This window comes from Purpureocillium takamizusanense, chromosome 2 (assembly GCF_022605165.1).
Source record: "Purpureocillium takamizusanense chromosome 2, complete sequence".
Taxonomy (NCBI): Eukaryota; Fungi; Ascomycota; class Sordariomycetes; order Hypocreales; family Ophiocordycipitaceae; genus Purpureocillium; species Purpureocillium takamizusanense.
The window spans coordinates 404533-416247 of record NC_063069.1 but is presented as its reverse complement, the minus strand read 5'-3'; the positions used below and the strand labels follow the sequence as shown (position 1 = coordinate 416247).

Below are 11715 nucleotides of genomic sequence, written 5' to 3'. Positions count from 1 at the left end.
TAGTATTATAAATGTAGTATTTACGTTATGCCCAGCTCCAGGATTCTTGAAGGTAGCGAATACTGTTCAAGTTAGCATACTCGGTGACGCTTCATGTGGAGGACGTAATCGCCGGCTTACGCAAATGAAGCGGACCACCCGAACGTATCCCTGGTCTTTGTCAATAGACGCAGGAGCGCAGTTTGTTCGTCTCTCTCTGTGAATCGATCCCCGACCAGAGATATCGCCATACACGCGACTCTGCCATACCCAACGTCAGCGGCGCAATCTTGAGATCGAGGCGGGGGGCACTTATTCTTACAGATGAGCAGGGTGAACGCCGTCCATTGACTCGGCAATTCCGCAGATAGTTCGGACATCCTCTCTGATGAGCGCCTGCAGGGTCACTTAGTTCATGAGCAGGCCGGAGACGGCACTGGACGTACATCGCCGCGCTCCTTGGCCGTCCTCTGCGCCGCGCCCAGCAGTGGCACCCGCGGGTTGTGCGAAAGGAGAAGAATCTTGACAAGGTGATAGTACTGAAGCCCAGCGACGACGACGTCGTTCAAGAGCCATATTTGCGGAAACATTGTCCCCAACAATGTCCTTACATACACCGGATTGAACGATGGCGGCCTCGACTCCATCCACGTGGCCGAGTAGCTTGTCAGACGGTCGTACGTTGCCGTGCTACGCTCCTCGGCGTGGCAATACGTGACGGCGTCGGCGAGGTGAAGCAGCATCCTGTTGGTCCATGTGCGGTCATCACAGCCATGCGTGAGTTTGCGCATGCTGTGTATGTCGACGTCTGGAGATAGTGGCGCTTGCTGCATGATGGCAATGTACAGCTCCTGCCACAGGCCAGTCCAAAGGACCTGCTCGTGGATGCAGTCAAGTCCTGTGGCTGCTCCATGCTGTCGTCTCGTCATATTCCTAGGCACTGACCAAATCCCGCGGATTGTGCAGCTTTGATTCGCCTCCACAACTGATTCTGTCCTGTGGTCAGCATGAAAGGACAATAGGCTGAGATGTGAGCCTCACCGGTTAAGTTCTCAATTGTACGCCGTAGCAAGGCAATAGACTGCGCGCCCCTCGTATCCTCCGGTCTTTTGCTTCGTGTTCCGTCTCGCATCCGGTACGGTAGCGGATCTCGATCCGCCATGTTTCGTTCATGAGCCGCCGCTGTCGCCATGATCGCATCCATCAATTCTGGGCATGAAGCGGCATCTTCAACCAAATCTGCCGCGAACCTCCTGGACTCGTCCCATGGATCCAACGACGGGCCTATGCCATCTATGAAGCGACGGATGAGTTCCGCCTCAGCCCTCGTATGAACCAAACCTTCATAGTGCTTGGTGTGGGTGTCTGCGCCAGCGGGCGTCGTCTCTTCAGCAAAGGCTGGCAAAGCACAATGCCTATCCCATGAGCTGTACTCAGGCTCCTTGTGCGAGTTGCACGTATCCAACTGTTGTCCACTCAGAGGCTCATGCACAGCACCGCTCTGGATTCCCGCGGTGCGTGTCTCCTGTCTCCGGTCCACGATTGACAGTTGATCAGCCTCTTCGGCGGCATCTGATTGAAAAACATCCTGGTCACATGTAGCTCCAAGCGCATCGTCGTCCTCCTCGCCGACATCATAAGACCTCGCAATTTCTACAGTTTGATCGATAAACTCGATATGCTGGCGCTGCGTCTTGAACCACGTCTGATGCGGCGAAAACGGAAACTCGGTCGAGTCACCGCTACCAACGGCTCATTGTGTCAGCGGTTCTGCGTCTAGCCAAGGGGCGGCGCAAGTTTAATGGCTTACAACAAAGGATCAGAACCATTGACGAGCCGGAACCGCACGGGGCGGTTACAACTCCAGGATCTCTGGATGCATCTCGAGCAAGGCAACTTCCCATCGCCTACACGTAGTTCAAATCATCAGCGCCATACATTGTACTTTCCCACGGCAATCAAGGGTAGTGGGGACTTACACTTCAGGTGCCTGTCTCAATGGGTTCAGTATGTCAGCCCCTGTTTTGCTGTGTTCTGGCCGGTGCTGCCTACCTTTCTCGGCAATTCTATAGACGTCAGATGTGGCCGGTCATACGTTATGCGAGCTGCTTTCGCCGTACCTCACAACCTGGCACGCGCTTCCTCCGGGGAGGCATTATTGTCCGTACAATCTTTCCGTCACAGTTGGAAAGGGCAAGTTGCCATCAGGTGGGGAGAGCCTGGGCCCCCCCAGTGTTGATAGCCAGAACGGGCAGTTGGGGAAACCCCGACCTCGGGGGTGGGGTAGGCCGGGGGAGGGGGGTCATGTTCGTGTGCCGGGGATCGTCCCATGGTTGCCTCGTGGCAGGCTGGAGTTCTTCCCGCTCGGTCTGGGGGGGTAAAACTTTCCGAGACACTGACCCCGCCCCTGTAGCGGCTTGGGAGACGGTTGTGTGTGTGTTGTAGAAGCGCAACAAGTGCAAGCGGGCCAAGGGGTGACACAAGTGGCAGATACCGGATCGTAATGTACAATGAATAACGTACACTGTAGTGACGATGCCTCGATAGAATGCAGCACGCCCTCTTCGCGCTGGAAATCCCCATGGGTGTTGCTACATGTAGGTGTGTTAGCTGTATAAAAAACATTGAAAGCATGCTCAGGCGCAATGTCCTTGCTCCCGCGAAGTACAAACAGTCAATAGCTTTACGACTGGAGGCTGGGCGACGTCACTCTATCCGTTGCCGTCACCGATATGCCTGCTCTTCACGTTGAGCTTGGCTCCGTGCCGTATGCGTACTTGCTCGCCTCCTGGGCAATCATCCTCTTCTTCGTGTATCCTTTCATCTTGTACCTTTATGATGCCAAAGGTAGGTGCCGTGCCCTCGGTTCTGTTGTCGTTGATGCGAGGGAAGGAGGCTCTAACGACCTATTCGTAGGTCTCCGAAAGTTCCCCAACATGTCAACTTTCTCGGGCATGTCGAATCTGCCATTCATGATCCTGGCGCACGGCGGCAACCGCTCTACACATCTAGCAACGCTACACAAGAAGGAGCCTGTTCTGCGCATGGGGCCAAACAGCCTCTCGTTTGGCCGCGTACAGGCCATCAAGGACATCTACGGCCACGGCACCCCCTGCATCAAAGAAGAGTCCTACGTCCTCACCGCCGGCACGCACTACCACCTCGCTGACGTCGTCAACAAGGCCGAGCACGCCAGGAAGCGCAAGGTCCTGTCCTCGGCGTATGCCCTGAAGAACCTGGAACGGTGGGAGCACAAGGTCGCCGACAAGGTCGATCGCATGCTCGCCCAGATTGACAAGCGGTGCTCCGCGCCGCTGCCCAAAGGCCAGAGCCGCGTCAGCCCCCAGGAGGAGGAGGAGGAGCATCTCGTCGACTTCCGCGCCTGGATCAACTTCTTCTCCCTCGATGCCATCGCAGACATTGGCCTCTCCGAGCGCCTCGGCCTGCTCGACCAGGGCCATGACCGAGTCATGGCGCAGAGGCCCGACGGGACGACATTCGAGGTCGGCCTCCGAGAGTGTCTCTACCCAACGGCGCGAAAGCAGTCCCTTCTTCTGTGGAGCTACGACTACTACAAGATCCTCGACAAGCTCGCCAACGTCATCCCGTTCTACAGGCGGATGTCCAAGTCTGGCGCCGGCTGGGAGGCCATCGTGCTCCGGCGGGCAAACCTGCGGCTCGAGCGCTACCGAGCAGCAGAGAAGCTGGACGACTTCTTCCACGCGCTCATGGAGGACAAGAACGGCACGCCCCACGGCCTGGAGTGGGGGGAGATTGTCGCCGAGATCAACATCATGATGAACGCGGGGAGCGTCACCACGGCCATTGCCATCACCAACGTCTTGTACCAGCTGCTGCGACACCCACGCACCATGCGTCTTCTCCGCGAGGAGCTCGACACCGCGCTGGAGCCCGAGGAGCGCATCGCGCCGTACGACAAGGTGAAACATCTCCCGTACCTGCGCGCCTGTCTCGACGAGTCGCTGCGTCTCTTCCCCCCGACGCCCCATGGGCTCCCGCGGAAGACGCCTCCCGAGGGCATGTATATCATGGGCCGCTACGTGCCGGGGAACACCACCGTTAGCATATCCGCTCTGGTCGCTCACCGTGACGAGACTGTGTTCCCCGACGCGGAGCAGTTCCTGCCTGAGCGCTTCCTGGGTGAAAACGGTAGGGCGCTTCAGTCATCGTTTATCAGCTTCTCGGCTGGGGCACGGGGCTGCATCGGTCGCAACATTTCGTACCTCGAGCAAGCGGTGTTGTTGGCGTCGCTCGTGCATCGCTACGAGTTTGCCATGGTGGAGGGATTCGAGCTGCAGCGGCTGGAAACGATGAATCACATCTTGGGGCCCATGCCGCTCAAGGTCTGGAGGAGAAGATAGCATAGATGCATGTGGCGACGTCGAGCTCTTACAGCTGGGTCACAGAGTGCAGATTACTGGGCCGATACTTGGTACGGACCGGACACAAGCACGGTGTACAGCACAAGGGCAGAGATGAGTGCCTAAAGCATGTTTAGGGAGCACCTGTCCGCCCCCCAAGGCATGAGCGTTGCTACAATACTGTGTTTGTCATCTGTTGCGGGTTAGTTGGTCAGGCTCCCGGTTGGCCAGCTCTTTCGCTGGTCTCTCTCCCTTGACCACCTATATAGCTCTTCTTCCTCCCTTCATAGCCCATCAAGGTCTCTTCATCAGCTGTGCGCCTGTCCCCCTTGTGTCATTCTTCAATGGCTGCCGAGACGTCTGCTCCAGACAAACGGGATTCTATGTTACCTCATCAGCCTCATTGTGTCCTGTTCTTCAAAGCGCCACCTTCTCTCCTTAAAGGAATCGCGTGTTCCTTTCCTTAAAGAGTCGCGTGTCCCGTTCCGTGGACCAGGCATCACCATCGAGAAAACAAGCCTCTTCTTCGTCTTCCCCACGGGCTTCGCCTCGTCTGCCGAGCGACCCATTTCTTGAGAGCCTTCCACGTTCGTCGTACGGCCGTCCGCACGCGTTTCCGCATCGTCGGGGCCCTCTTTCGGACTCGTCTTCGAATGTTCCGCACTTGTTTTCGCACTGTCAGCCTCTGCTCCCTCATCACATGCACCCTGACCAGCACCCCCCTCCCCTACATGCACCATGTGCTCCTCGCCACTTGATGCACCACCACCATCCGCGGGGTCGGGGCCGGGGCCGGGGCCGCATCTCTTACCCAATGCCCTGGAAGTGACCCGCAGGTTCCTATACAGCCTTAGACCAGCACGCGTGCCTGCTCTCGGGATCTCCGCCACCTTCTTCGCAACGTAGCGCAGGAGTGTGGCGAGCCCCTTGGCCTCCCGGGCCACGATCCGGACCATCTCGAGCGGCACGGCGGCCATGCCCCTGCGCTTGGCCGCGCGGGCGAGGTCCTTCCTGGCGGCCTTGGCGGCCCTGTTGAACGTCTTGGACAGCGCGCGCGACTGCCGCCGGATCGGGACGCGCACGTTGACGTCGCTCCAGACGGTGACGGCCTTGTTCATGCCGGAGGCTGCCTTCTTCATGTCCCGCAGGGAGGTAGCAAAGGCATGGGTCTTGCCGAGGGCCATGGTGGCCAGAGCCGCGATGATGAAGAGGGACGGCCGCATCGTGTGTGTGTGTATGTGTCTCGTTCCGAGTGCGCGGCCGCGATTGTGTGTGTAAATCAAGAAGGGGCTTGAGTATCGGTGATGGGCTGTGGTCTAGTCGTGCGCGCGCGCGGTTAGACGACAGCCTCAACTTGTGGCAGTCGTTTCGCGCGTCTCGAATTACCGGGCCGGCAGAGAGGGACCTTATATCTTCGTTCCTGGCACTCACCAACCAGCTTCATCCTTTCTATGTTCTGTCGTGTGTTCACGTTCTGTGCAGTCGCTTCCGAGGTCGACGCCGCGTCGACTTTGAACAACGGGGGAGGCCGCTTTTGTTCCCAACCCCGGCCGTTCAAACAAACCCGATCCCGCCAGGCTTTGAGTCCCCCCAGTTGTAGAGGCGGGCCGAAAGGGGGGGGAGAAAAGGTCTGAATCAGTGGTATGCGAGCAGTACAACGTCGGCGGCCGTGTCTGCTCAGCGACAATGCTGTTTCATCCCGCGCGCTTCTTCAACTTCCTCTTCTTCCCGACATCAATCGTCCACGCCAATCTCCTTTCATGGCAACCCATTGTCCTTTACGCATCGCGTATTGTCGCGGCGAGAACACATCATGCTTGTTTGTCCTCCTTTACCTCCGTCTTTGCGCACACTCCAAGTTCAGTCCTCTTCTAGACGAACAGACAACCCCGTCATGGAAGTCATCTCATCTGTGCCGGGGACATTTCCCCCTCTTCGTGCTCATAGCCAGGTGCACCTCCCTCGGGCTCTCGCAAGGCCGCTTCGTCTGCTCAAAGGCGGCGCAGCCGTGGCTGTTCGTGCTCCTGCTCATCCCGTCGCACTGCCGCCCGCACCGAGTATACCGGGTCGGCGTGATGAGCTCTTCACACATTGCTCTCTTTCTTTCTTTCTTTCTTTCTTCCTTTCCAGGACGCTGACGACGGACGGCTCAGTGACTTCGTTGTACACGGCTCCTTTTCGTATGCCCACGTGGGCGCGGCGGGCGTGTCGAGTTGCGAATCCCCAGCCCCCGTCGTGAGGGTAACTTGAGCGCGCACCTTACGCACCTGTAGTTTCGTTTTCTGCAATTTCTTTTCTGCAGTTTTGTGTTCTGCAGTTTCGTCTTCTGCAGTTTCCTGTTCCGCAGTGTCGCAGTACGACGTCGCCGTTCGACAGAACCGTTCCAAGAGACCGACTCGAGTTCGCACCCCGTTTCGGCGTCTTATGGTCGATTACCTTTGAGATCGAATGTCTGCTCTTTCAACATCAACATGTCCTGAAAGCCATCTGCGCAAGAAAAAGGACCGGACCGGCCACGAACTAACCTATGTACCTCTGCGCGAGAAAGGAGTCGGTCGCCTCAGACTTGCCCTCTCTGCACAAGAAAGAGAATAATCAGCCGCAACTTCACCCCCAGATATATACACACACAAAGGACTTCGCATATACAAAGTACATCCTCTCACCGTCTCTTCCCACGCACCACCACCACCACCACCAGCAGTAGTGGTAGCAGCAGTAGCAGCGACGGCAGCCGTAAGCACACACACGCAGTCGAGCCCCGCCAGCAGAGCCTCATCCACGTTTTGTCCCGTCAGGCCACCATGACCGCTCGCCCGCTCGCCTCATGCGGCTGAATGTAACGCACTTCCGAGATCGAGACAGAGAGACAAGCAGAGAGGGCAAGATGATGGTGACACCAGAGTGGCGGCGGCCGCCCAACATAACATGGGCCGGGCTCTGCTGGGCTTCAAGCCGGGCGGCACCGTCGATGCAGGATGCAGAAGAGGGCCGACACTTCGGGTCATCCACCCCCTTGCGGTGTCACCGCGCAACATGGTCGCCATTGGACAATCAAGCCCAGCTTTGCCGGCGCGTCACCAAAGACCATGCAGTCCGTACGGGTTCAGATGACCAACAGCACGGCGAGGCCGCTTCACCGGTAACGTCAGTACAAGGACAATGTCGTCGACTCGGTCAGTGCTCAGCCCTGCTGACCGACTCTTTTGACGCCGCAGCCGCACATGTCACAGTTGGGCGAGCCGTACATCAAGGCAGTCACCCGAGGCCGCGTCGGTAACGTGGAATAAAACTGCTTTTCTAGAGCTATTATCCTAGCATGCTGCTGCTGCTGCTAGACTACTCGATAGCCTTCTGCTGGTAAAGAGCCAGCCACTCCTCCGAGTGCTGGACCGGCGTCTTGTCGACGCTCGCCGACAGACGCGCGCGCGGCATGAGGGCCGCGGGGGCGAGCTCATCTGTGGTGCTCCTCTTGGACGCCTTGATGCCGCCGTGGGCGCACTTGGCGCCGTTGAAGGCAGCGTGGGCGGCCGCCTTCCAAATCTCAGTCACGTCCGAGATCATGGGGGCGGTCCAGTACAGGCGGCAGTCGGCGTCCTCGGCGACGAACTGCGCCGGAAGGCCGTCATTGACGTTGTCACGCAGGATCTGATCGCGGACGTTGACGGCGGCCGCGGTGGAGCGGCGCATGGGAAGATCCGTGTAGCGCTTGAGTTCGGCCAACTGCTTAGGGTCGTCGGTGAGATCGGCAATAAAGTTGGTGTACGAGTAAATGTTATTGTACTGGAGGACCTGAGAGCCCTTGATGCCGCCGACACCCTGGATGGGGCCCTCGCGCGGGCGGCCACCAAAGGCAACCGACTTGACGCCGCCCTGGATGCGGAGCATCTCCGAGGCAAGGGTGCACGTCGAGGCGCAGACACCGTCATAGAGAAGCACAATGTCCTCTGCCTTGAAGGGCTGCGTCAGGTTCTTGCGGGTGCCGTATCCAGAGATCTCGATGCCCATGCCAAAGGTGCTATTGGTCGTGGTAAGGGGGTCGTTGAGGTCCCAGCGCATGAGGGAAGTGTAGGGCGTGTCCTTGAAGATCTGGGGCGTGAACTTGTCCTCGAACGTGGCGAAATGACCCAGCGTGAGGTTCAGATCGTAGCGGTAGTTGTACCACGACTCGTAGAGCTGAACGAGGTTACCATTGGCTTCATTCTGGGGGTCGACGTCCTTGACGAGATCGCTGATTATGCGAGACATGGTGCTGAAGCCGCCATTCTGCTTCCAGCGGCTGAAGCCGTCCTCCTGGATTTGGGGGAACAGCTGGCGGAAGAAGTCGTAGCCCAGCAGGATGTAGCCTCCGCCGTTGACCTGGAAGTCGACGACCAGCTTGGTCTTGCCGGCAGCCTTGGCCTCGTGGAAGAAGTCCTGCGTCACGGCCTGGAACTCAGCGGGGCTGTTGCCCTCGAACGCCGTCAGCACAATGACGGCCACGTGCTCGAGGCCCTCGCCGGTGAGGTAGTATCCGCTAACGACGCCGTCACTAGTCGTGATGACAGGCTTGGGGTAGCCAGGCAGCTGAGCCACCGCCGCCTTGTCCGTCTTGCTCTGCTGCGAGGGAGCGGGCGTGCAGAACTTCTTGTAGAAGGAGGCGCCGTCAACAACGCCGGTCAAGTCGCCAACGATGTTGGCCTTGTTCTCCAGCGTCACCTCCTCACCATCAGCAAAGGTGAAGGTCGTGTTGGGGCCCTGGTAGATGATGCCAATGCGGCCGCCGCCGGCAAAGTAGCCCGTGAGGCTGTTGACGGCGCTGAAGGCCTTGGAGTAGAACATGGAGTTGTATGCCGAGTCAACGTCCTGGTTGTACGTAGCTTTGTTGATCGTGTCCTCGACATACTTGCTGGCCTCGATGCCGTTGATCTTGGTGACGGCACGCGCCGTCTTGGGGTCCTTGGTCACATCCTCTGCATTGGGGCATCAGCACTGGACATGGCTTCTTCTCGGTCCGATGAGGTTGGGGAAGGGGGGGGGGTTAAACCTACCGTACAGCTTGATGACGGGCAGAGAGGTGCCGTCCTCGCTGATGGACACGAGCGAGCGGTCTCGGCGCCACTTGAAGGCCTTGGCCAAGGCATCAGGGTAGAAGACGTAGTGGCCGTCGTGTCCGGGGCCGAAGACGGTCTCGTACAGGTCCGTCTGGAAGGCGTACTCGCTGTCGTACTTGTCGGCCTGGAGGTTGGCCTTGACCTTGGCCAGATTGCCAAAAATGTCGAAGCCCGGGTAGAAGTAGTCCTTGGGCGGATCCTTCTTGTAGGCGGCGTCGCTCTGCCACTCGAGGTAGGGCTCAATGGCGTCGACGAGCTGGATGGCGGCGTCCTTGCCCAGGGGAACCGACTTCAAGCACTCATGAGCGAGCGCGGCCGCCACCGTCGGCACGGCTTCTATATGGCCCCCAGGTCAGCACCAAATCACAGCCATGTCAGTCAGTTAGACTATTCAGGGGCACTCACTGCTGGTCTTGACCTGCGCAGCCCACGAAGAGCTCACTTGGGCACAGGCACTGGCCGTGGGAGAGGTAGTGGGCGTGGTAGTAGTGGGCGTAGTCGTGGTAGTCGACGAGGTACTGGGCGTCGTCGTGGGCGGCGTCGTCGTCGTCGTTCCAGGGGCAATGCAGGCGCAGGCGCTCGACAGACGAGCCGGCTGGTCGCCGTTCGGGTTCTTCTTGCAGGCATCGGCTGCATACGAAGGCACCGCGAGGCCCGTGGGCGCGGGCACCGCCGTGTAAGAGGCACAGAAGGCCCGAGCGCTCTCGAGGCGGCCGGGAATCTGCGTCGCGCGAAGAGCACGGAGGCAGTTATCCGCGTTGCAGCCCTTGTTGCCCGGGGCGGCGGCGACGAGGTCGGCCGCGCCGGCCAGGAGGGCCGCGGCAATGACGCCGTTGCGCATCGTGAGCAGAGCCACGTGGAGGGATCCCCCAAGGGTGAACGAGAGTGAGTTGACTGAGAAGCGCAGCAGGCTTCACTTGGGGGTGAAGGGGGGGGACCAAACGAGGGGAGAGGCCAAGCAACGAGGCTCTCGATAAATATGCAGTCAACGACACACACGACACCTCCCGACGGCAAGGCAAGCTGACGGATAGGATGGACCGACAGAGAAACCAAGGAGATCGGCAACGTGAGAGGCGTCACCGGGGGTTAAGTAGTAGTCGGCATGGTCCGAGAGGCAAGCACCAGGCCAGGCCCGGCGGACAGACAAAGGAGGCTCTCCTTCCCTTGTCGGGGGGGTGGGAGGCTCGCACGACCGACCGCCGCAACACACATCCATCTTGTTTCCGCGATAACAGAGCACCAAGAACAGAGCTCGCTCGCTCGGGGCAGAGCAGGGCAAGCCAGACCCGTTCAGTCCAGTTTCCACGGCCGCACAGCCCACGGCCGCGGCTTCTCGGAGGAGGATGGATCTTTTGTCGGACGGGGCGCGCCGCACCTTCTGCTTAGGGATCGCCAGCTCGACAAGCGCGCATGTCGTCACGTCACGGCAGGGCTCGTGGACGGCCAGGCCGCCGGGGCAAGGAAGGAAAGGCAAGGCAAGGCAAGGCAAGGTAAGGGAGGCTATTACGGGGTGCGAGCGAGCGTGCGTGCGCTGCCATCCACGCTGCGGACCACCAGCAAGCAACAACGGCTAGGATGCGCGACCTTCTCGAAGCGGCAGGTCTGTTGGCCGATCGGGGGGGGAGGGTCCTCGGTAGCTTCAAGGTTGGCTTGGGCCAGCCCCTGGGCCGCCGCCGCCGGCCCTCGGCAGCGGCCCCGAGTGCGTTGATATGGGTGGGACTTGTGGCCATGACGCGACGAGAAAATATTGGAGAGAGCCAAGGAAGCGGCGGCGGCACGAATACGGTCCGCCGTAGCACGTAGTACTGTGCTGTACTACTTGCTGCTAGTTGGGCTTTATCTCAGTGGGCTACTACGTACTTCGTAGTAGGTGACACAGGGTGGCGCTCGTGTTGGACTCTACCTCTTTTCAGGCGGTCTGTTAGTTAGGTGCTCTCTTCTGTCTCGTTGGTGTTGTTGTTGTTGTTGTTGTTGTTGCGAGGCAGATAGGTACAGTAGACCTGGAAGCCGTGAGAGCAGCCGCACAGTCAGTCATCAGACCGCCCCCCCCCCTCCCCTTCCCTCCCCTCCACACCGGAAATTGAGATGAGGCTCAGCACAAGCATCGAAAGTAGGGTTGCCCTTTGAGCGCGATGTGCAACGCTAGTCTCCCCGCGGCGCCTCATCGCCACCGGCACGGCACACCAGACCTCCACGTTCCCCCGCCCCGGCCCAGCGAGCGAGTCGTAGACGCAGCGTGCCTGACGATTGATGAGTGT

General features: G+C 59.3%; 4 protein-coding genes across 4 annotated transcripts; 1 reads left to right on the top strand and 3 right to left on the bottom strand.

Annotated features, from left to right (window-relative positions):
• Positions 1-13: 13 nt before the first annotated feature.
• On the bottom strand, positions 14-812 carry JDV02_001939 (uncharacterized protein; the record flags this gene model as incomplete). Its single annotated transcript, XM_047982915.1, has 4 exons — positions 14-62; positions 121-240; positions 302-375; positions 426-812. 4 exons carry the CDS (start codon positions 810-812, stop codon positions 26-28), a joined length of 618 nt encoding a protein of 205 aa, XP_047838885.1. The 3' UTR covers positions 14-25.
• Positions 813-2711: 1899 nt separating this feature from the next.
• Positions 2712-4361, top strand: JDV02_001938 (uncharacterized protein; the record flags this gene model as incomplete). Its single annotated transcript, XM_047982914.1, has 2 exons — positions 2712-2826; positions 2896-4361. 2 exons carry the CDS (start codon positions 2712-2714, stop codon positions 4359-4361), a joined length of 1581 nt encoding a protein of 526 aa, XP_047838884.1.
• An 807-nt stretch (positions 4362-5168) lies between these two features.
• JDV02_001937 (uncharacterized protein) lies at positions 5169-5702 on the bottom strand (the record flags this gene model as incomplete). Its single annotated transcript, XM_047982913.1, has 2 exons — positions 5252-5702; positions 5169-5201 (listed from the first exon to the last, which is right to left on the bottom strand). Exons 1-2 carry the CDS (start codon positions 5582-5584, stop codon positions 5169-5171), a joined length of 366 nt encoding a protein of 121 aa, XP_047838883.1. The 5' UTR covers positions 5585-5702.
• Positions 5703-7640: 1938 nt separating this feature from the next.
• JDV02_001936 (uncharacterized protein) lies at positions 7641-10925 on the bottom strand. Its single transcript, XM_047982912.1, has 3 exons — positions 9860-10925; positions 9392-9790; positions 7641-9313 (listed from the first exon to the last, which is right to left on the bottom strand). Exons 1-3 carry the CDS (start codon positions 10293-10295, stop codon positions 7701-7703), a joined length of 2448 nt encoding a protein of 815 aa, XP_047838882.1. The 5' UTR covers positions 10296-10925; the 3' UTR covers positions 7641-7700.
• Positions 10926-11715: the final 790 nt, after the last annotated feature.

Excerpts from the sequence above, each read along its gene's own strand:
- JDV02_001936 (XM_047982912.1), bottom strand. The coding sequence starts at position 10,295 with ATGCGCAACGGCGTCATTGCCGCGGCCCTCCTGGCCGGCGCGGCCGAC. Across the intron at positions 9,791-9,859 it reads TGCGCAGGTCAAGACCAGCA|AAGCCGTGCCGACGGTGGCG; the intron begins GTGAGTGCCCCT and ends GGGGCCATATAG. Across the intron at positions 9,314-9,391 it reads GCCCGTCATCAAGCTGTACG|AGGATGTGACCAAGGACCCC; the intron begins GTAGGTTTAACC and ends GCCCCAATGCAG.